The following is a 23,709-nucleotide window of genomic DNA, read 5'->3' as shown; positions in this document are numbered from 1 at the left end:
CAAGAAGGGGAATAGAGACAACCCTGGCAATTAAAGACCAGTGAGCCTTACTTTGGTCATGGGTACACTGTTGGAAAGGGTTATAAGAGATAGGATTTAGAATCATCCAGAGAGAATTAGTTGATTAGGGATAGTCAACATTCTTTACTGAAATGTAGAACTTGCCACATAAACCTTATTGAGTTCTTGAGATGGTGACCAAAACAGATGGATGAGGGTAAAGCAGTTGATGCTGTGTATATGGACTTCAGTAAGGTATTTGATAAGGTTCCCCATGGTAGGCTATTACACAAAGTACAGAGGCATGGGATTGAGGACGATTTTGCGGTTTGGATCAGAAATTGGCTAGCTAAAAGAGAACAGAGGGTGGTGTTTGATGAGAAATGTTCATCCTGGAATTCAGTCACTAGTGATGTACCACAAGGATTTGTTTTGGGTCACTGCTGTTTGTCATTTTTATAAATGACCTAGATGAGGGTGTAGAAGGATGGGTTAGTAAATTTGCAGATGACACTAAGGTCGGTGGAGTTGTGGATAGTGACGAAGGATGTTGCAGGTTATAGAAGGACATAGTCAGCTGCAGAGCTGGGCTAAGAGGTGGCAAATGGGGTTTAATGTGGAAAAGTGTGAGGTGATTCACTTTGGAAGGAGAAACAGGAATAACGAGTACTGAGCTCATGGTAAGATTCTTGGTAGTATAGATGAGCAGAGAGATCTCGTTGCCCATATACATAGATCCCTGAAAGTCACCACCAGGTTGATAGGGTTGCTAAGAAGGCTTACGGTGTGTTAGCATTAGCTTTTGTTGGTAGACGGATTGAATTTTAGAGGCACGAGGTCACGCTGCAGCTGTACAAAGCTCTGGTGCGACCACACTTGGAGTATTGCATACAGTTCTGGTCACCGCATTATAGGAATAATGTAGAAGCTTTAGAAAGGGTTCAGAGGAGATTTACGAGGATGTTGCCTGCTATGAAGGAAAAGTCTTATGAAGAAAGGCTGAGGGACTTGAGGATGTATTCATTCGAGAGAAGAAGTTTGAGAAGTGACTCAATTGAGACATATAACATAATCAGAAGGTTAGATTGGTTGGACAATGAGAATCTTTTTCCTCGGATGGTGGTGGTTAGCATGAGGGGACATAGCTTTAAATTGAGGTGTGATAGATATAGGACAGATGTCAGAGGTAGATGCTTTACTCAGAGTCATTGGGACATAGAATGCATTGCCTGCAGCAGTAGTAGATTTGCCAAATTTAAGGGAATTTAAATGGTCATTGGATAAACATGTGGATGCAAAATGAACAGTGTAGGATAGACAGGCTTCAGTTTGATTTCACAGGTTGGTGTAACACCGAGGGCCGAAGGGCCTGTGCTGTGCTGTAATGTTCTATGTTCTCACTTCCACATCAGAGAAATGCAGGTGCTGAAGATCTGAATAAAAAACAGAAATTGCTGGAGAAGTTCAGCAGGTCTGACAATGTCTGATAAGAGAAAATAGAGTTAACGTTTGAGTCCACTGTCAGCTCATTCTTGGACCTGAAACATTAACTTATTTTTAAAAAATAAATAGTGCCAGACCTCCTGAGTTTCTCCAGCAATGTCTGCTTTTGGTGGATTCTGAAATGTGAAGCTGTTCCTCTCTCTCTGGGCACTGCCTGATCAGCTGAGTATTTCCAGAATTTCCTGGTTCAATTTTAGATTTCCTTCCTCCACAGCATTTTACTTTGCTATCGTTATGGCAACTATAGTTTTGTAGAGGACACAGTTACAAACGAAAAGGGTACACGTAATCTTTGGAGGTATGCTCTTGCTGGAAGGTCCTTGCACCCTCTCATGTGGCCATTATCATTGAGATCAAGAACGTAGGACTCCCCATAAACTGTGCTGGGATTTAATACGTGCCAGGCGAAAGTTAGGACTGCAGATGCTGGAGATCAGAGTCGATAAGTATGGTGCTGGAAAAGCACAGCCAGTCAGGCAGCATCCGAGGAGCAGGAGAGTCGACGTTTCGAGCATACTCTCTTCATCAGGAATGAGCTCGTTCCTGCTCCTCAGATGTTGGTTGACCAGCTGTGCTTTTCCAGCATCACACTGTTCAACTCTAATGCATACCATCCATGTCTATTACCTCCCCCTTATGCTGCACATTTACTGCTTTAACATTTCCATCAGCAAAATGCCTTACAAATGTAAAAGAATAAAATAGCTGACATTTCTTTATGACCTTAAGGTATTCCAAAATTCTTTACTGACACTCAATTAGGAAGCATTTCTACACACAAAGGATAATAGAGATTTGGAACTCTCTTCCTCAGACAGCAGTGGGTGCTGGCTCAGCGTTAGTTTTAAATGAGATCAATTTTTTTGTGTTAAGTGAAGGTATCAAGAGATATGGGACACAGGCAGCTCTGTGGAGTTAGACAACAGACCTGCCAGGATCTGACTGAATGGTGGAACAGATCAAGAGTTTGAATGGCCTACTCCTGTTCCTATGTTGCTCTGAATTACTTTGTAAAGTACAGTCACTGATGTGCCCATTTCATTTTTGCTGTTGTGCCACACAGCCTACTCATTTACATTTGCAATACTTTAATGTTTTTCTGTTCAACCTCTACACACCGTTTGGGCTGTGCTTTGATAACTTATTACACAAAGGTAAGAAAAAACAGCATCAGTTGCACACAGGAAACTTCCATGAGTAAGTAATTTGATGATAATCAGATCATCAAATTTCTACTTTCTAAACGGTGAGAAAATTCATAAAGCCAAAGTACAAAGGGATCCGGGAGTGCTAGTTGAGGATTCTTTAAAGGTAAACATGCAGGTTGAGTCCGTGATTAAGAAAGCGAATGCAATGTTGTTACTTATCTCAAGAGGGTTGGAATATAAAAGCACTGTTGTGCTACTGAGACTTTATAAAGCTCTGGTTAGGCCCCATTTGGAGTACTGTGTCCAGTTTTGGTCCCCACACCTCAGGAAGGACATACTGGCACTGGAAAGTGTCCAGGGGAGATTCACACGTATGATCCCTGGAATGGTTGGTCTAACATACGAGGAATGGCTGAGGATCCTGGGATTGTATTCATTGGAGTTTAGAAGATTGAGGGGAGATTTAATAGAAACTTACAAGATAATACATGACTTGGAAAGGGTGGATGCTAGGAAATTGTTTCCGTTAGGTGAGGAGACTAGGACCCGTGGACACAGCCTTAGAATTAGAGGGAGTCAATTCAGAACAGAAATGCGGAGACATTTCTTCAGCCAGAGAGTGGTGGGCCTGTGGAATTCATTGCCGCAGAGTGCAGTGGAGGCCGGGACGCTAAATGTCTTCAAGGCAGAGATTGATAGATTCTTGATGCCACGAGGAATTAAGGGCTACGGGGAGAATGCGGGTAGGTGGAGTTGAAATGCCCATCAGCCATGATTGAATGGCAGAGTGGACTCGATGGGCCGAACGGCCTTACTTCCATTCCTATGTCTTATGGTCTTATCTGTTTTCGTGGCAATGATCAAGGTATAAGTATTAGCCAGGATACCTCACCTGTGAATAGTGCCACTATTCTTCACCCAAGAGGGGAGGAGGTGCCTTGGTTTGGTAATGCTTCCAAAAAAAGGCACTTCAGACCATCCCTCACTGGAGCTTCAAATAGATTTTGTGCTTAAAAGTCTCTGAAAGAGAGTTGAACTCACAAGCTTCAGACTCAGAGGCAAGGGAGTCTTACCCAATGAGCCACAGTTCTTCCAGATCGCTGTTTGATTATTAAAACTAAGTAGTGTAGTTTAAATAGAAGTAGTTACCTGTTTTGGGATCCACAGAAAAGTATGGCTGTCCCTGCAGGATACTGTACACTACCCTGGCACTGTTTCCATATGTTGGATCATCAGCATCTGTCGCTGTTATTTGAACAACGAAGGAACCTAAGAAAACAATAAATATTTCAGCATATAAATCACTGACATTCTTGCAACCATTTTACAATATTAGGAGAATGCAAAACTATCCTTCATTACTTGTAAACAGAATAAATATAAAAGTAATAGGTACAGTTTCACACAAATTCTCAATTTAAGCTTAATGGTTCTTTTTCATGAAGAATATGACAAGGATGTAGCTGTTCCTGGTAAAGCATGAAGCACAATTCAGAGACCGGTGAATTCAACTCACAAGCTCTGAAACCTCTTGAACTAACTGTTGTTCACTGAAGCACCATTTCGCGAGTTGGTTATACAGCAAGTTCGATTCAACAATGCAGAAATCAGACACACTCATAAGGAACGGGAAGGACTATCAGAAGGTATTCTCTGCAGTAGAAGCTCAGGTCTTGTTAGTGGATTATTGACGACCTACGCAGAGAATATGAGCTGATACTCCCTGTCTTCCTGGATAGTGTAGTTAGGGAGGAGCTGTATCAGCTCATTAAAGGTGCAATAACAAGAAGGCACAGACTTAAAACGATGTGCAAATGAAGATAGAGTGATGTGAGGAAACACTTTTTTACTCAGTGAATATTTAGAGCTTGATTATACGGCCTGGAAGTGTGGGAGAGGAAGGTCCAATTGAGGTAGTGAAGAAGGCATTGAATGGTTATTTCAGTAGTGTGCAAGGATAAGGAATAAATCAGGAGACTGGCACTAGGTAATGATTGCTTGTGGGAAGGGCTGGTGCAGGTACAATGGACTGAATGGCCTCCTTCTGCACTGTAACAATTCTGTCACTCCATTGTTTCTCCTTTAATTTGGAGGAGAGTTCCTGTTATTGTTGGAATGAATGGGTTGCCTTGTGAGGAAATGCTAGACAGACTGAGCCTGTATCCTCTGGAGTTCTGAAGAGTCAGATGTGACTTAATGAAAGTAAGATGCTGAGGGGACTTGACCGGGTGGATATTGAAAAGAATGTTTCCTTTTATAGGAAGATCTATAACCAGGAGTCAATGCTTAAAAATAAAGGACTGTTATTTTACGTTAGAGATGAGGAAAATATTCTTCTTTCAGAAGGTCGTGAATATTTGGAAATCCTTTCCTCAAAAGGCTATGAATGCAGAATCTGTAAATATTTTTAAGACAGATGTGGAGAGATGTTTGTTGACCAAGGGGATGGAAGATGATTGGAGAAATGCAGGAGTGTAGAGTTGAGGTTAAAACCAGACCAGCCATGATCTTACTGAATGAGGGAGCAGGCTGAAAGGGCTGAGTGGTCTTTTCCTGTTCCTTGTTCATGGATTGGTATGTGTTGGTATGCTTGTGATAAAAAATTCCAACAGGATACATAAAGGTCAAATCAAATAGTCTGTTATGTTTTGTACACCGAACAAACACAGGATTCACATTTACCAAGTTCTTCTTTACATAAGGAAAATAGGAACAGGGGACCATTCAGCCCTTAGTTATATCCCAACATGCAGTGCAATCATTATGATGACCCACAACTTAACTGCATCACATTTTTTCTATCTTTTACATGAATTCCTTGTGTCCTGAGGAAGTCATATTGGTCTCAAAATGTTTCTCTCTCCTTAGACTCTACCAGACCTACCAGGTTTCTCCAGCATTCACAATTTTTATTTCAGATGTCCAGCATTAGCAGTATTTTATTTTTATAAAAAGTCAATCAAGCTTGCTTTGGTTTTATCCGGGCATAGTATCCAGACACATAATGGCCTGGATCGGCAACCGCCCTGCCCAAGACTCTAAGAAACTACAGAAAGTTGTGTACACAACTCAGGCCATCACAGACCCCAACCTCCCATCCATGGACTCCAGTTATATGACTCGCTGCCGCAGAAAGGCTGCCAACATCATCAAATACCCCTCCCATCCCGGTAATGCTCTCCTGCAACCTTTTCTTGTCAGGCAGAAGATACAAAAGCTTGAACACATGCACAAACAGGTTCAAGAAAAGCTTCCTCCCCTTTGTTATGACTGATGAATGGGCTCTCTAACTTCAAATTATGTTGATCTAGTAAATGTTGGCCTTACTTTGAACATCTCTGGTGCAGTGTAACTTGTATGCCTCACTCTATCTAAGCACCCTATGACTTGTATGTCATTGCTTACTATGATCTGCTTGTACTACTCACAAACAAAACTTTTCATTGTATTTAGGTACACATTACTACAATAAATCAAAGTCGAGAGTGTGGTGCTGGAATGGTACAGCAGGTTGAGCAGCATCCGAGGAACAGGAGAATCGGCTTTTTGGGCATAAGTCCTTTATCAGGAATCATGACGTTTCCTAATGAAGGGCCCAAAACATCAATTCTCCTGCTCCTCAGATGCTGCCTGATCTTCTGTGCTTTTCCAGCACCACACTCTCGACTCTGATCTCCGGCATCTGCAGCCATCACTTTCTCTACAATAAATTAAATCAAATCAAATCACCTTGATTTAGATACTTGTTTCAGCAGAGACAAGTTTCTCTCTACCCAATCAGTTCCTTTCAAAATCATTAAAACTTCCAGCAAATCATAGCTGCATCTTTCATCTCCGAGGGGCTATAGACAGGTTAATGTAATTCCTTGTTGTAATCCAACCAGTGAAAATCTGGTAATATTCTGATGAAATCTTTGCCACTCTCCTTCCACAGACAAAATATCCGAGCTGGGGTATTGTGCCATGAGCAACACAGGTGGGATCTGATCAGGGCTTTGTATGTCGGTGGTAATATTCAGTGGAAAAATTAAACCTCTCTTCGCATAACATTGAAACAATTTCAATCAGTATGAGTAAGGCTATATTTGATACAGGTAAAATGAAAACAAAATGGATGGAGATGATTCCTGACAGGCAATAGGGACGGGCAATGATTGCTGGCCAGCCAGCAACATCTACAACATATAAACAAAAATGGTCATTTATCAGCTGGGTATTTTTAATATGTTTGTAAAAGAACACAGCCAAACATATCAAAGTACTAATTGATCATGTAAGGTATAGAGTTAAAATTGTGCAGAATAAGGGAACAGGTGTTGCTTCTGCAAAAGCTTACATTATAAAATTACGCTGTGCATGCAAATACTCAACAGTGAGAAGTGAAAACAGGTAGAATTATCTATGACTAATAGGGCAGAGTGACCGTGTAACAGGACAATAGTGTGCCGGTCTCAGGAGGGATGTGGCCAATGGATGGAAATTAGTTTGGCAGGATGATCGCACGAAGACAGCAAACGATGCCAGGCTAGTCACATATAAGGAATGAGATAAATAAGAGTAAGGGGCAACAGGCTTAGAGTAACAGGAGAAGTAAACAGAGGTCGAGAGAAGCTAGACAAAGGTGGAGTGAAGCTAAAGCTTGTGATAGGCTACGCGCTACAGCAAAAGTAACCAATGGGGTGAAAGAGGAGGACCGAGAGATGCAGATGAAAAACATAAATCAGAATGTAACCTTCAGATCAGGGTGCTTATCTGTTAGGCACCCGTTCTTGCAAGTATATATCAATAAAATTCGCTGCTTCAGAATTTGACTCGAACTGAAATTTATTAATATGTGAGTTTTGATTCTCAAATCAAATACTTTGTTTGTAGTAAGAAAACATTTTAGATTTTTTTTCTGTTCCCATCCATTCCTAGCCAAGTTCCTGTACATTCGTTCATGGAATGTCAATGGTGTTGATTAACTCAGTATTCAATGCCCATCCCTAATTGCCTATGAATGGGTAGTGGGCAGCTGCCTCCTCAATCACTGTAGTTCATGAAAGTAGTTCACAAATGAAGAAAATTCAAGATGGATGACAAATGCTGACCTAGTCAACCATACCCACATCCTATCAATTCATTAATGACAAAGAAATTGAGTTAGAAACTTGGTTAGACTCCATTTATAACATGAGGCAAAGATTTGTTTACAGTTTTTTTGTGACGCAGTATTAGGTCCAGCTGATATTACTCTACCCAGCTGCGATTATACTTCTGAGGTGAAGGGGAACATAACTCTTTATTTTATATCTCAATTGAATACCATTCCATGCTAAATACATGTGATGGAAAATGGTGTGCTCCAGGAAATGTCCCAAGATTTTCTCTCAGGTGTCAGGTTAGAATTTGTTTTGTTATTCATTCAGGGGATTTGGGCATCGCTGGCTAGCCCAACATTTATTGCCCAATCTTAGTTGCCCTTGAGAAGGTGATGGTGAGCTGTCTTCTTGAACCACAGCAGTCCACATGCTATAGTTTGACCCACAATGTTGCAAGAGAGGGAATTCCAGAATTTTAATCCAGCAATGCTGAAGGAATGGTGATTTATTTCACAAGTCAGGAGGGAAACTGGCAGCTGATGGTATTCTCATGTATCTGCTGCCCTTGTTCTGCTAGTTGGAAGTGGTTGTGAATTTAGAAGGTGCTGTCTCAGGAAAATTGGCAAATTACTGCAGTGCATCATGTGTTTCGGGACGTATTATGACGTGAGCTAAAAAGAGTTGCACTTTCAAAATCCTAATATATGTGTGGAAGAAGATTTCTAGTCACGGATCTGATAATGGTGTTCATGAATTGATTCCCAATCTGTATGAATGAAGAAAAGGAAATTAGCAATGAAGTTAGCAATGAAATCCTGATTAGGTACAACTGAAAAAAGAAATGGCTGTAAACATGGATAATAAATAAAATATGGATTCAAATGTTATAATAGAATTCACCCACCTCTATTAATTTAACCTAATGGAAAGATGCCATTCTAATCAATGTTACATTGCTACAATTTGCTTTTGTGCATTTAGCTTTAACAAACACAGTGGAACAGATCATGCGAAGTATGATGTAGTATTGTTTATAATCAGATTTATCTCTAAACTACTAATATCTATAATTTAACTGGCAGGATTATTGGACTGAAGTTAAATGAGAATAAAATTGAGATAATGAGATATGGTTTGTGTAAATGAAAAATGTGAGCAATGCTTGAAGATTGTTCATCCATTCAAGCAGAATGGGATGCTCAGAGATCTGTGAAGCACAATTGCAGAAGATGGAATAGATGACAGAGAAAAGTAAAACACCTAAGCCGTGACCAACTGGGGAAGGCATTGAAGTGAATGAAGGAGGAACAGGAGCCGATAGGAACAAAGGGAAAGCCCCTTGAGGCTATTTTTCCACTTAATGAGATCATTGCTGATCTATGTACTGGTTCTTGCACCCTATCCCTTTATTGCATTCTCCTCTTAGACATAGACATACCATCACACACCAGGATTAGTGAAACAGCAAAACGGTTCCTTTATTTGCAGATATGATGATACACAGACAAAGTTCTCTGGCACCAATGTAAAATACATCAGACTTCTACCACTACAGCTACAGACTATTGGCATGAAGACTGAATAAAATAACATTATGTCTGCAGGTAATTTAGCAGAGTGCAATAAAATTACAAGCCTTTGAAATATATCTGTGGTTTACTTATCTATTCAGGTTTAGTTATGGTAATCTTTGCTGGAGGCTGCTGCATGATTCCAGAATGCTGTTCAGGGACCTGCCTTTATGTTGTGTCTTAGACGTCATTCTGGTCATTATGTGATTAGACATCATTCAGTGTTTCTCCTTACTTGGCACCTGATTCAGCACACTTTTGTCATTTGCTGTTTGTGCTTGATATAATTTTGGTTCTGAGCAAATGCTGACAATTTCTGCTGGATTCCAGGTGACATTTATTGCGTATTGGACTCAAAACTTTGTCTGACATTTGGATTGGGTGGTTCACTCGTCAAATACTAGTTGTGGTCATTTTTTTTTATTTTCTTGTTTTTGTAAGCTGTGTATCTCAAACCTGTTGAACATCAGCAAGTCATGATTGGAGAGGATCATTTGCATTTGTCTTGATAATACTTCGACAATGGTGAGGTGAAGTGAGGTGGAGTGTGCACAATTGGAATCTGTACACGTATAGAATTCAGACAGAAGTCACACAACATCAGGTCATAGTCCAACAGGTTCATTTGAAATCACAGGCTTTCAAAGCACTGTTCTTTTGTTAGGTGAAGGAGCAGCACTCTGAAAACTTGTGATTTCAAATAAACCTGTCAGACGATAACATGGTCATGTGCGATAATGCTGCTTCTTTAACAAAGTTATGTTGTCCTTAGTCTTTTTCTCAGGAGATCATAAAAACACAGGTTCTTAAAAGTCTGGGCTTGAAGGTTGTTAGGTCCGATTTGATTATAGCTAATAGATACTGCCTCAGGAAAAGGCTCTCAAGTTTCTAAAACAATTGTACAATGAAAGGGGAGTGGCCAATTCTCCCAGCTCTGCTTTTCTCTGGTTTGATTTAGTTTTGGAAGTCTGGATTTCACTGAATGCCAGGAATTTTGAGGCTCCTGGTGCAAGAAACAGCAACATGGAAGAGGGTGTTTCATTCTGCCATCTCTCTCTCACTCTCTCTCTCTCTCCCCTGTAAGACCCTGTGTTTGATTTCACCTTCTGTGCCAAGGGGTATTGTTGCAAGTATTTGGAGCAGCATCATTAAGTTGGGATAATCTACTGGGTTTTCAGATCGGTTATATTATTCTGCATTCGATTCTCTTTTGTTTGTGTTTCATTCTGCAATCTTGTAAATAAATTCTGTTTTGGTTAAAACAAAGTGATTTGACCAGTTGCATCCCTCCTGGAATATCCACATTACACCTGCTTAGAACAGCTAGCAAAGTTATGGTCTGGGCTACTTTCTTGAAATGTTTGAGGGGGTTCTGGCCTGTCCATAACACATGTGACTTCTGACTTTGTCTACCCCAGTCTGACACCAGCACCTCCATACCATGCCGATGGACTTAAAATAGACTGCTATAGACTATTGGCTGATGACCTGCATTGTAAAGTTAGATGGTCTTATCCCAGATAGAGAACAGGGTTTCAAGTTGTGCTCCTGAAAATCAATGTAACTGTTTTGACAGTGCCATGGATGGTGATCAAGAACAGAGCTCTGTTTGCTCATCAGCCTCCCATCACTGACCTGGCAGTGTCCACAGTATAAACTCATCAAGGGTGAGTTGTTGTAATGAAGTGTAATAGATCCCAGGGATGCAATCTCTCAGTCATTGTCTGCAGTGAATTTGCCAGTGATTGGTAGTTGAGCACTTGCTAGAGACAGAGAGACAGAAATACAGAGAATGAGAAAGGGAAACAGAGATAAAGAGGAGACAAGAGAAAGAAGGCAAGAATGGCAGAGAAAAAAATTATAACAGAGAGAAGCATGAGGCAGCGAGGTATGGGAGAAACAAATTATAAGAGATCGTAAGTTGGCCAGAGAAAGAGAGAGAGAGATTTTGTGTGGCTACTAAAGATAGCTGGTCGTGTCGTTTCGCGGCTAGTTGGTGTTCATGGATCCTTAGTAGCCACACACGCAGATGACAAGCAACATGAGTTTGAATGGGACAACACTACTATTATAGGACAAGCCAAACAGAGAACAGCCAGGGAATTCCTAGAGGCATGGCACTCATCCACAGATTCAATCAATAAGCACATCGACCTGGACCCAATATACCGGCCACTGCAGCGGACAGCTGGAACTGACAATCGGAAGCGGCAGATTCAAACCACTACAAATGCCGGAGGAAACATCACAGAATCGCTTCACAGGAGGCTCCCAAGCACTGAGGATGTCACCTAGACAGGGGACGAAACGTCTGCAACATCAATTCCCAGCTCGGCAAGCAGAACCACAACAACGAGCACCCGAGCTACAAATCTTCACACAAACTTTGAAAAGAGAGAGGGAGAGAGCGAAAGAGACACAGAGAGAGAGAGAGAAACATTGAGACAGTAAGAGACAGAGTGAAACATGCATCAAGATAAAGAGAGGCAATGAAGCAACAATAGAGAGAGAAGGAGATGGTGGCAGACAGAGACAGAGACAGTAAGCAGCAACAAAGTGAGAGAAAAGAGAGACAGACAGAAAGAGAGACAGACAGGAAGAGAAAGCAAAGACAGACCAACAGATAGACACAGCCTTATAATGACAGAGCAACAAGCAGACAGATGGACAGACAGATAGCCAGATAAAAAGAAAGAGACAGAGAGAGGGAGACAGAGACAGACATAAACAGAGAGGGTGTATCCTTCTTCAGTTGTCCACTCAGTACTTCTCAGCCGTTTGAGATGGAAAGTGATCAATCAGATGTTGAAGCAGTTTGTAGGTGATGTTGTGAATTTGTAGCAGGTGGGGAGGGGGACTCTCCATTCCCCCACCTGAAGGCTGCCTCAGAATATTGCTGGGATCCAGACTTACTTTGGGCCTACAGGTCAATCAGAACATTCCAGCAACCTCTGATCAATGACCTCCATTGGCCTTTCAATCACTTGAACAAACTGCCTGCTGTGAGACCCATGCTTGGACACTGCTTACTGGCTTAGCTTCATTCTCACCCCCATGCCCTGACTGAAAACAGAAACCTTGGCTGACACTCCAGTGGTGTACTAAGAGAGTGCTGCAAGGTTGGAGCTGAGACACTATATGAAGTTCATGCTGCTCCCTCAGATGGACAGTGAACATTCCACAACACTGTTTCTAACAAACGGCGGGGGAGTTACCACTGGGGTCAGGATCAACATTTACCCTTTAAGATCATTAAACGTCACTAACACCGGAACACAGAATAAAAAAAGGACCAGAATAGACTGTTCAGGTCTTTGAGATTGTTCCTGGTTTCTCCCCATCCACTTTGATCCCTTTAGTGTTCTGTTTCTATATTGCATGACTCTATGACTCAAACTATATCTACCTCTTTGAAAACATTCAATGCTTTGGTCTCAACCACTTTCTGTAACAGAGAATTCCACAGGCTCACCACTCTCTGGGTGAAGACATTTTTTCTCATCTCTGTCTGAAATGGTTTATCCTTTACTCTTAGAATGGGGCCCCACCTTCTGGAGTCTCCAGTCATCAAGAAGATCCCTCGTGTGGTAACCTTGCCTGGTCCATTTTGATTAATCTTGATGGAATTATCCAATGAAATTACTGTTTGCAAGAGCTTGCTGTGTATAGGTTATTTGCCAAAATTACAAAACAATATGAGAAACATTCCCGTGACTGCAAAGCACTTTGGAGTGTGTTATAAAATTGTAAATCTTCTAGACATAAGAGGGAGAAGGTTCAGCTTTACCCTTTGGACAGGAATGAACTGGAAGCACAGTTTGTTATGGAAATTAAAACCAAGTGATTTGAAATATAATTTACCATCCACCAGTTTGAACATTCAACCTCTATCCAGTTTTATCAAGTGCAGAGGGGATGAGATTGCCCAAAGTGATAATGGTGTATATGAAAAGTGATGTTTGACTTTGTGTGATTCCTCTTCCTTTCAGCCTGACTGGGTTGGTAATAAAAACAGGAGCAGATGGAACGTATGACTTGGAATATCTAATTGCAGTAATATTTTTCAACCCATTACCCCTTCGAATATATATCACCCAGAATATAATTTTTGACAGAAACTTGGCTTTAATGAAGCCAAGGGACTCCCTGAAATGCAGAATAAATATCAATTATATAAAACTGTGTGACAACTCTGCTAATATTTACTAAGCAGATCAGTATTCTATGGTGTTGATAAACAGCTGTTTCAAACATCATCAGGTTATATCAAGAGCTAATCTCCGTAAACTGCAGTAATTTTTGAAAAATGTTATTCCTTGTTCCTTTACTATTGACAAAATCAAAATATTACAATTGCTCTGATTGGAATTAAACAAATATTGGATTATCCATAGCTATCATGGCAGAGATCATTAGGCTCTGAAATAGTGAGGTGATCAAAGGTTTCAGGGAGAAGGCAGGAGAATGGGGTTGAGAAATATATCAGCCATGACAGAATGATGGAGCACACCTGATGGGCTGAATGGCCTAATTGTACTTCCACATCTTTTGGTGTTTTGGATATACTTTCACTGGAACTTAGCTATTTAAAATCCATAATTATCTAACCTTCATTAAATTTGTAATTTGATGATGTTCAATGTAAATCACAATTTAGACTTGCCTGATTGGAACTCAGTTGACACCATTCCCAGGTAGGATATTAGCTGTTGCACAGTTGACAGCACTTTTGCCTGTGCAGTGGAGGATTGTGAGTTTAAATTCCTTTCCTAGACTTGAAAATGAAAGCTGACATAGTATTGAGAGACAATTAATGCTGCAGCATTGGAGGTGTATGACAGTATATTGGTCTTGTACGTAATGATTCAGCACTTTTCGTGAACTCTCTACCTGCAGCAATCTCAGCAACTCCATTATGTGGCTATTAGTTAATAATTCTTAATGATTGTTGATATAAAAGTCAGCCCTAGAAGCCTCCAGAAGTTATTCCAAAATGCAGTGATCAACTTATACACCAAGTGTAATATATGGATCGCCAGTGTAAATGTAGAAAAAAAAGCATACCACTTGTAGTTCGTATTAAATTAATGAGGTTTAGTTCACTGAATAAAGTAATTGTAATAAAGATGTTGTTAAGCGCAATCACAGTTTATAATAAAAAATATTGTCTATCCAATTCAATGAATTCACGAAATGAATTGTGTCACTTTGATAATGGTGTGTGTGTGTGTGTGTGTGTGTGCGCGCATGCATGTTTGCGTGTGTGTGTATGCTTGTGTGTAATTTCTATTGGCCTTGGCATCCAGTACCACTATGAATTTTGTTGTCTCAGGTTTTGTGGTTTTCACTGGAACTATTCTTGAACATTTCAACTTCGTGGTTTGGTTGTAAATTCAAGAATTTTTAATTTACTTTAACATCAAATATATGCAAAAGTATGACTTTCAAAACCAGAATACTGGGGTTGACTTCAATATTAGGTTCACTCATAGGCTGTGATCTACAGCAAATGAATCATTGGAATATGCTTCAGTCATTTAGACTTGTGAATGTTCAGCAATGTGTCGATAATTTCTCATCAACCTGTCAAAAATACTATGAGACATTTCTGGAGAGAGGGAAAGAGACAGGGAGGGTGAGAGAGACTTGAACCCAGGCCTTCAGTCTCAAAGTTAGGGGCACTTCCACTACACCATGAGAGATGTTTAAGATATTTGTACTCAACCTGTTCAGAGATGTTAAGCCACAATTCTGGAACAGATGAGACTTGAATCCGGGTCACCTTGCTCAGAGATAGGGATACTATCACTGCACCACAAGAGCCCCAGAAAAAGTGTTATCAACTCAACCTGTTAGAATATGTGAGGTAAAAACAATGACTGCAGATGCTGGAAGCCAGATTCTGGATTAGTGGTGCTGGAAGAGCACAGCAGTTCAGGCAGCATCCAACGAGCAGCGAAATCGATGTTTCGGGCTAAAGCCCTTCATCAGGAATAAAGGCAGTGAGCCTGAAAGCGTGGAGAGATAAGCTAGAGGAGGGTGGGGATGGGGAGATAGTAGCATGGAGTACAATGGGTGAGTGGGCATACACCTCTACCAGGTAGGACATGAACCGGTACATTCTTGCTATGAAGTAGGGACATTACCATTGTGCCACAATAGCCCTCTCAGCAAAATATGGGCTGTTTTCTGATCAGTTACACCAATGCTCTCCAAGAGAAGATCAATGAGAGGGTATTTGATCACTTGAATGTGGGCAGCTTGGTTAACTGCGCCGTTCAATACAGCCACCTTTCAAGTGTTCACTTTCTACACATTGTCACTGGTCCCAAACATTGCCTTCTCAGGTTGTGGGGAGGGGACGATGGGTGAGGGTGGAGGTTTGGCATATCAATGGATGTACCTCCTCTTGACCCATCTGTCCTCTTTCAATGTGGCCCACCTTCATCTCGCTGAAGACCAAAATGCTTTACCTGATGGAGCATAATATTATGCAGTATCAGCCTTTGCAAGGCATGGTGATGAATCCCACTGAGTGTGCAATGGATGTGCCTCAGTAATAACTTGACCCTTAAGGCTCTTGGAATAGAGAAGCCAAAATATGTACAATAATTTACAGAAAAAAAAACACTCAGAAAATTAGATAGTCTCAGAATACAGGAGATTAATCTCTGCACACGATGTTTAGGTTAGTTTTTTAGGTTGACGGTTGTAACTTGGAATTTATGGGTCGCTGAATTCGGAAATAAAGAATGTTTTTGCTTTTCAGGCCCAGGTAAGCTTTGACATAAATTAGATCGAAAGAGAAACTACCTCTTGTTGAGGAATATGCTTTAAATTTATCACAAGGGCTGCTCTCCTGCTGTGCAATATTTACTGGGGAACAGAAAAGCACATCCTGTTCTTTGGCTCCAGTTTACAGCTGAAATAGTTTTTATGCTCTGTGTTTACAATAACTAGAATTGGATTGAGATAGCCAAAATCCAATCTTGCTGAGGCCAATTCAAGCCAGCAGAAAAAAAGGAGATCTTTATCAATACGGATAAATTTCAACCTGGGTATCAGAGGTCAAAGGTATTATCAACGCTTCAGACCACCCAACATTCTGGTGTCTCTCAATTGCTCTGAAGTCCATTCACTGTATAATATTGTACTTCATTAAGTATTAATAATGCTGTAACCAGATAATAGTCACAAGACATCTGATGAACTGTTGCTCAGTCTAGGTGTCAGCAGTTGGCTTTCCTGGAAAATCACGAACTGTCAAAGCACTGTCATTGGTAGAAAATAATCCACAAGCAATAAAACAGGAGTGATGATTGAAAAAGTGCAAACCGATCCTCTCCCTGACTCCAGAAGAACATCCAACTTCGACAAATTGTTTCACCTTTCACCTCAATGAAAGAAAAAGCTTGGCTAAAATGATTGAAGGTGAAATTGAACTTTTCCAATAATACACAACATGTGCTTGACACAGTTGGTGGAAAAAGAAATGGAACATAGTTTAGAAGATGTTGCTTGTTCTCCATGTGCAGTACAAAGGGCAAATCTGACCCCACCCACCCCACCTCATCCCACTATTGTACTTTTACCAACCTTTCCCATTCAGAGTACATTCAAAAATTAAAATTAGATCAATCAAGGAGTCATTCTGAGGATCTCTGGCTAACTTATGATCTTGTTACTAAAGTGAGAAATTTGAAAAGATTATATGATGGGGTGACTTCTCAAACTGCACCCCAACTTGCTCAGTCAACCCAACACAGTTCATCACTTGAAGAGGCAAGTAATTCAGGAAAACAACAAAGGTGTGTTCTGTATTTATCTCCTGTTGTTTACTTGCTGAATCTGCCCCATTCTTTGAACTCCTTGATGTGGAACATGGAACAATCTGTGTCACAATTGCCTCTATGGCTGCAGTCACTCTCAGTATGACCGTCCATCATGGAATAATACTTCAAAAATGTTGTTCTCATAATTTTGAGCCCCTCCCATGCTCTGGACATCTTGACCAGAAAATCAACTCAGCAGGTGAATGGCTGGATTACATTAGCTTTTTTGAAAGTCTGGTACTGTTGTTAAGCCACAAAAATATTCATTCTTACTTTTTCAGTTTTTCTTGAAGCTAAGTGATGGATAATTGAAGGCAATGACATGAAAGTGGAGACAGAAAGCAACATTAAGTTGAGACAGCAGCAAAACCCCACACCCAAAATCACATTTCACTTACCAGCAGGAGACATTTCTGGGACATCAGCAACATAAGGTCCATCCAGAAACTTTGGCTCATTGTCATTGATATCCTGAACCTTAATAATAAACTCCGACTCAGGTTCCACAGGTCTTCCGGTTTCTGTGTCTACAGCCTGTGCACGCAGAACATAATAAGACTTTTCTTCACGATCCAGGCTCTTTATTGCATGAATATCTCCTGTAATCTCATCGATGGTGAAGATTGAGCCAGCTCCTTGACCTAACAGAGTATAGGTCACAGAACCATCACCGTTGTCCAAGTCCGAATGTAGCTAGAGCAATATATAGAAATCACAGATTACCAAAGAGAACTGGTTAAAAACTTCTAAGAAATGAAACTGTTTAAAAGAAAAGTTTAAACTTGCTTAAATTCAGACGTGTGTTAGATTTTCTGCCTGAAGACTATAAATTTGAGGAAACTGACAGGTATCTCTGCTTGTTCTATCTGAGATTAACAGGTTCTAAAGCAAATTTATACAATTGATCAACTCTCACAATCTGGAAGAGTGATTAAGATATATAATTAGCTCCAGTATTCCTGAAGCAAAGAGATTCACAGAATTAGATCATCAATATGAGATGACAGCTGCATTTTCCATTCTTCATGTTCTATTGGAACAATATATTAGCGAACAATTTAATGTGCCAGCACAATTCTTTATATTTTAAGATGATTGGTTCTTGTGATGTGTAATTGTCATATTGTAAAAACTGTATAAGTCACAATCAATGTTAACCATTGTCCCTCTCCTTCTTCATTCCCTCCCCTGCACATGTTGGTCCTAATTTCAGTCCATCCATCAGGCACTGACTATTTTAGAATGAGGAAAATCCACTTTAGTCTCTGGAGACCACAAACCATCCCCCCAACAGAGTTTATTATTTGTGCTGCTGCATGGTGAATCCTCTCTTCAGTGCTGGACAAGATCATTAGCCTATGAGATGTAGGAACAGAAATAGGCCATTCGTAGAGACATAGTCATGCAGCATGGAAATAGACCCTTCAGTCGAACTACTCCATGTCAAAGATAATCCCAAAGTCAACTAATCCCGCCTGCCTACTCCTGGCCCATATCCCTTCAAAGTTTTCCTATTAATGTAATTATCTAAATGTGTTTGAAACTTTATAACTGTGCCCATATCCACCACTTCAACAAAAAGTTCATGCAAAAATCTCCATGCTTCCCCTACTCCGCTCTAGTGAAAAAATGTCCAAGTCTAGCCAGTCTTTCTTCACACCTCAAAGCTTCCATACCTGGCAGCATTCTGGTAAATCTCTTCTGAATTTTCTCTAGTTTAACAATATCTTTCCTATAAAGGGTGACCAGAACTGGACACAGCTCTCCAGAAGATGCCTCACTAGTGTCCTGTATAACCATCCTGTCTGCTCCATTATTTAATCATGGCTGATATGTCTCTCAAACCTATTCTCCTGCTTTCTCCCAATAACCCTAAATCCTCTTACTAAGCAAAAACCTATTTATCTCTGTCTTAAGTACACTCAGTGACTTGGCTTCCATGGACTTCTATGGCAATGAGTTCCACAGATTCACTAACCTTTGGATGAAGAAATGCCTCTTCAACTCAGTTCTCGAGTGTCATCCCTTCATTCTGAAGCTATGCCTTTGGATCCTAGTCTCTCCTACTACTGGAAACATTTTCTCTACATCCACTCTATTCGGATCTCTCAGCACCTGGTAAATTTCAGTCAGATCCCCTCTCATCCTCTGAACTCTATTGAGTCCAGTGGGTTATCACCACTGTGGTTTGGATATGGTCCTTCCTTTTTTTTGTTCTTGCATTTTCTTTTAATCCTTCAATTAATCTGTTCAGTGATGTTATTATACACCTCTCAAGCAGATGGGTTTTGAACCCGGTTCTCCTGGCTCAGAGTAATGGATGTTATATTTGTAGCACAAAAGTACATCTGCACTCCCACTACCCTTTGTTTGTACATAGGACAATAGAGTGTTTGGCAACGCCAGTGTTTGTTGGCCATCCCTAATTGAAACTTAGCAACTTTGTCAGCCAGTTCAGAGGGCAATAAAAAGTCAACCAAATTGCTCTAGGGGTGTAGTATTTATTTGATTAAAAGGTATTAATGCACCAGAGAAATTCTTACAACAATGATTACACAGTGTCTTTAGGCTAGCATTTAACTCTAAACGTTGTTGGATTTTATTTCACCATAGTGGGACCTGAGCCAACATCCAGAATATCAGTGCAGGTCTTTAATTGAACAGTCCAGCAACATTATCATTATGTCACTGCCTCCTAAATTTGCTCATTAATTGTCCATTTTAGGGTCTCGGTTGGCAGATGGGTAAGAGAGTTGTCCATGAACATTCCCAGCCTGAATGTTTTGAACTTAGGGAAAATGTAGGCTATCAAATTACTGCTTTTCTGTTTGGGTAAGTGCTCCGACTACCAAACCTGCCACAAGGGAAAGCATTACATTTATTTTTCATTGTTTTTGTATTTGACAATTTCAGATATCGAAGGGAATCTTTCATTATTTTATTCAGTTCAAGCAAATCCCGAAGTCCAAATGATAAGTTAAAGATGATTAATCTGATTTGTAGAGGAGATATTCCTTGGTAAAATGCAGTAATGTCTGTGTCCCTCCACAAGTGCACACAGGGTTTATAATGCATTCCCAATGGTGCAGATTGCTGCACAGGAGCCTTGGTTTGTCCTCAAGTTGTTTAGTAAGACTCGCCTACACAGACAGAATTCAAAGTCTCTTACTCTACAGCTGGGATTTGTCACGAGGAAATTCTCAGTGACTTCCTGTTTCTCTGTGTTTCATGCAAAGGAGATGCCCAGGAGATTTTTCTCAGGATAGGCAAGGGATTGATGCTCTCATTCTCCGCCCTCCCTACTTCCCTTTGGCAGCCAAAAGAGGAATCCCAATCTGCCAAGAACCTCTATTCCTTGATCAAGCCTCTGGCTTCATGGTAAGCGGACAGGAAGTCCAAACCTTAGAACTTAATGCTGATTGTCTTGCTCTGTCCCAATCCAGAGTCCTTTAGCCTCCTGAAGAATTGGATCCATTTCTCTTCAATTATAGGTTCACCTCTTCTCAGTGCTACCTGCAAAATCCCGCCACACCCCCCCCCCGCCCCATGCAGACCAGATTATTGCCGAGCACTTCCCAAGCTCAGGGTCTTACGCTCAAGTCAATTTAACTGGAGACATTGATAGCTCTCAGAAATTTCCACATCATACAGTGCCCAATCAGTCCAGGCTTCTTGAGGGCAGCCTTGGCAAAATGGACATAAAAAAATAACAAATAGCTTGAGCTATGCGTGCTAATCAAAGCCAGATGCTCATTCTGGTCAATGAAGAACACACCAGATTCTTAAGGGGCCTGACAGAGTAAATGCTGAGAGGATGCTTCCCCTCATGCGGCTGTACACGACATTGATTGGACCACTGTTGGAATATTGTGTGCAATTCTGGTCTCCTTCCTATCAGAAAGATGCTGTGAAACTTGAAAGGGTTCAGAAAAGATTTACAAGGATGTTGCCAGGGTTGGAGAATTTGAGCTATAGGGAGAGGCTGAACAGGCTGGGGCTGTTTTCCCTAGAGCATTGGAGGTTGAGGAGTGACCTTGTAGAGGTTTACAAAATCATGAGGGGCATGGATAGGATAAATAGACAAAGTCTTTTTCCTGGGGTGGGGGACTCCAGAACTAGAGGGTTTAGGGTGAGAGGGGCAAGATATAAAAGGAGCAACTTTTTCACACAGAGGGTGGTATGTGTATGGAATGAGCTGCCAGAGGAAGTGGTGGAGGCTGGTACAACTGCAACATTTAAAAGGCATTTGGATGGGTATATGAATAGGAAGGGTTTGGAGGGATATGGGCCGGGTGCTGGCAGGTGGGACTAGATTGGGTTGGGATATCTGGTCTGCATGGGTGGGTTGGACCGAAGGGTCTGTTTCCGTGCTGTACATCTCTATGACTCTATGACTCTATGAGATGAGTCTAGGACCAGAGGGCGTCATCTCAGCATAAAGGGGTGTAAATTTAGAACTGAGGTGAGGGAAACTTCTTGTCTGAGAGGGCTGTGGGACAGTGACCTTGTGTATATTTAAGGCTGAGCTAAATAGAATCTTGATCAGTCAGGAAAGCAAGTGTTATGGGGAAAGGGCAGGAACATGGACATGAGGCATGTCTGGTCAGTCCCAATCCTTTTGAATAGCAGACCAGACTCGAGGGGCCAAACAGCCTGTTCTTGTTCTAATTTCTTATGGTCTTATGATGAATTACTTGTTTCTTGTCTTAGCAAGGATAACAATATCCTCAAATTATCTTCCATTTTTTCTCAACTTGGAGCAGGAACATTTATTTTGTGAAGGTTAAAAATTCAGTTTGGTAATTACTTTAAATCAAACCTTGAAACACCGTGAAGCTGACTTCATATATCACAACAACAAGAAGGTCTGTGCAACTACATTCTAATTGAATGCACAATGCTCAGGGTATTTGATAAACAAAATGTGCAGTTAAGATTATTAATGAGATCCTGGTCAAAAGAAAATAATGCAAGAAATTAATTCTGGGATTTCAATAACATTAACCAGATTGTGCTCTTGTCAGCTCTGCAAATAACAGTAACAGATATTCATGTATGAAGATTAGCACAGTAAGTTAATAAAGCAGATCTCCATGTTCTACATGGATTTTTGATTAGAAGTCCCCTCACATTATAATTGAGTATATTATGAACAGGATTCAAAAGTTGTTATCAGACCTTCAGAATGACTGGTGTTGAGACGTTTACATTGTTCGTCTCCACATCTAGACTTTGAGAAAAACCCCAAATTGCATGGATTGCATCAATGCAAAGAAATGTCCCATTTTAGCTGCTTTCTGCATCAATAGACTAAGAACAATCTGGAGTTAAAACTCTGGCCTAGTGATGATTGTATGATGACAGTAGATTGTCATAAAATCCCATGTGATTCACTAATGTCCTTTAGGGAAGGAAACAGTCATCCTTACTTGGTCTGGCCTATATGTGACTCCAGACTCAGAGCAATGTGGTTGACTCTTTAACTGCCCCTTGGGCAATTAGGGATTGATAATAAACATTGGCCCAGCCAGCAATAACCATATCCCCTGAATGAACAACAATTCCCGAGCAGTGATGCATTTACAGTGGACTGTAAAAATCGATGCCAAAAAAATTATCACATCATGTGATGTTTATTACACTCAAAGATTGTGGCCATGTTGACAGAAAATGTTAACTACTTGAAAGGCAAGATTACAAAATGTCAGCTGGACCTACTGAGCTGAAGAACTGGAGATATGATCCCCACAATTCTTGTAGAAACTGCAGTCGAGAGAGAGAGTTGTTTTCAGTTTGGTAGTTTGAATGAAATTAATCAAGAAGAATCCAGTGATTTTTGAAAAGCTCATTTACTCATTTATTACATCAGTTCAAGGATTAATTATTCTCAAGGTCAATTTTAGAGCAGCCTATATTGTCATGGAGATAGATGGCGATGGCCTAGTGGTTTTACTGATAGACAATTAATCCAGAGAGGACTACAGTCCTGATGGAGGGCTTATGCCCGAAACATTGACTGTCCTGTTCCTTAGATGTTGCCTGACCTGCTGTGCTTTTTCACTACCACATGTTCCGACTCCGATCTCCATCAACTGCAGTCCTCACTTTCTCCTATTAATCTCGAGATTCTGGTAATGTTTTGGGGATTTGGGCTCAAACTCTGAAATGGCAAATGGTAGAATTTGAATTCAATGTGGATTAGGTGAATTAGCCATGCTAAATTGCCCGTAGTGTTAGGTAAGGGGTAAATGTAGGGGTATGGGTGGGTTGCGCTTCGGCGGGTTGGTGTGGACTTGTTGGGCCGAAGGACCTGTTTCCACACTGTAAGTAATCTAATCTAATCTGCAATCTAATCTAATCTGACATTAAGTGACTAATGATGACCATGAATCAGCTGATTGTCAGGAAAAACCCATTTGGTTCACTAATGTGGAAGGAAACTGTCATCTGTAACTGATATGGCCTACAAGTGACTCCAGGCTCATTGATACTGTGGTTGATACTGAACTGTCCGGACAGTTAGGGGTATATAATAATTGCTGGTCGAGCCAGAGATGCTCACATCCTGTGAATG

At 40.7% G+C, this 23,709-nt stretch overlaps 1 protein-coding gene across 2 annotated transcripts in view; it reads right to left on the bottom strand.

Annotated features, from left to right (window-relative positions):
• LOC132832348 (cadherin-12-like) overlaps nucleotides 1-23,709 on the bottom strand; it is a 649,932-nt gene that overhangs the window by 193,915 nt on the left and 432,308 nt on the right. For both annotated transcript variants that reach the window (XM_060850281.1, XM_060850282.1), the window contains exons 3-4: nucleotides 17,534-17,828; nucleotides 3,801-3,920 (exon numbers count right to left, since the gene is read on the bottom strand). In XM_060850281.1, coding sequence (XP_060706264.1) covers nucleotides 3,801-3,920; nucleotides 17,534-17,828 — 415 coding nt within the window. The remainder of the gene's footprint in view (nucleotides 1-3,800; nucleotides 3,921-17,533; nucleotides 17,829-23,709) is intronic.

The sequence above is a fragment of the Hemiscyllium ocellatum genome, chromosome 34 (assembly GCF_020745735.1).
Source record: "Hemiscyllium ocellatum isolate sHemOce1 chromosome 34, sHemOce1.pat.X.cur, whole genome shotgun sequence".
Taxonomy (NCBI): domain Eukaryota; kingdom Metazoa; phylum Chordata; class Chondrichthyes; order Orectolobiformes; family Hemiscylliidae; genus Hemiscyllium; species Hemiscyllium ocellatum.
Note: the sequence above shows the minus strand (reverse complement) of the source record. Positions and strands in the feature narration are given on the sequence as shown.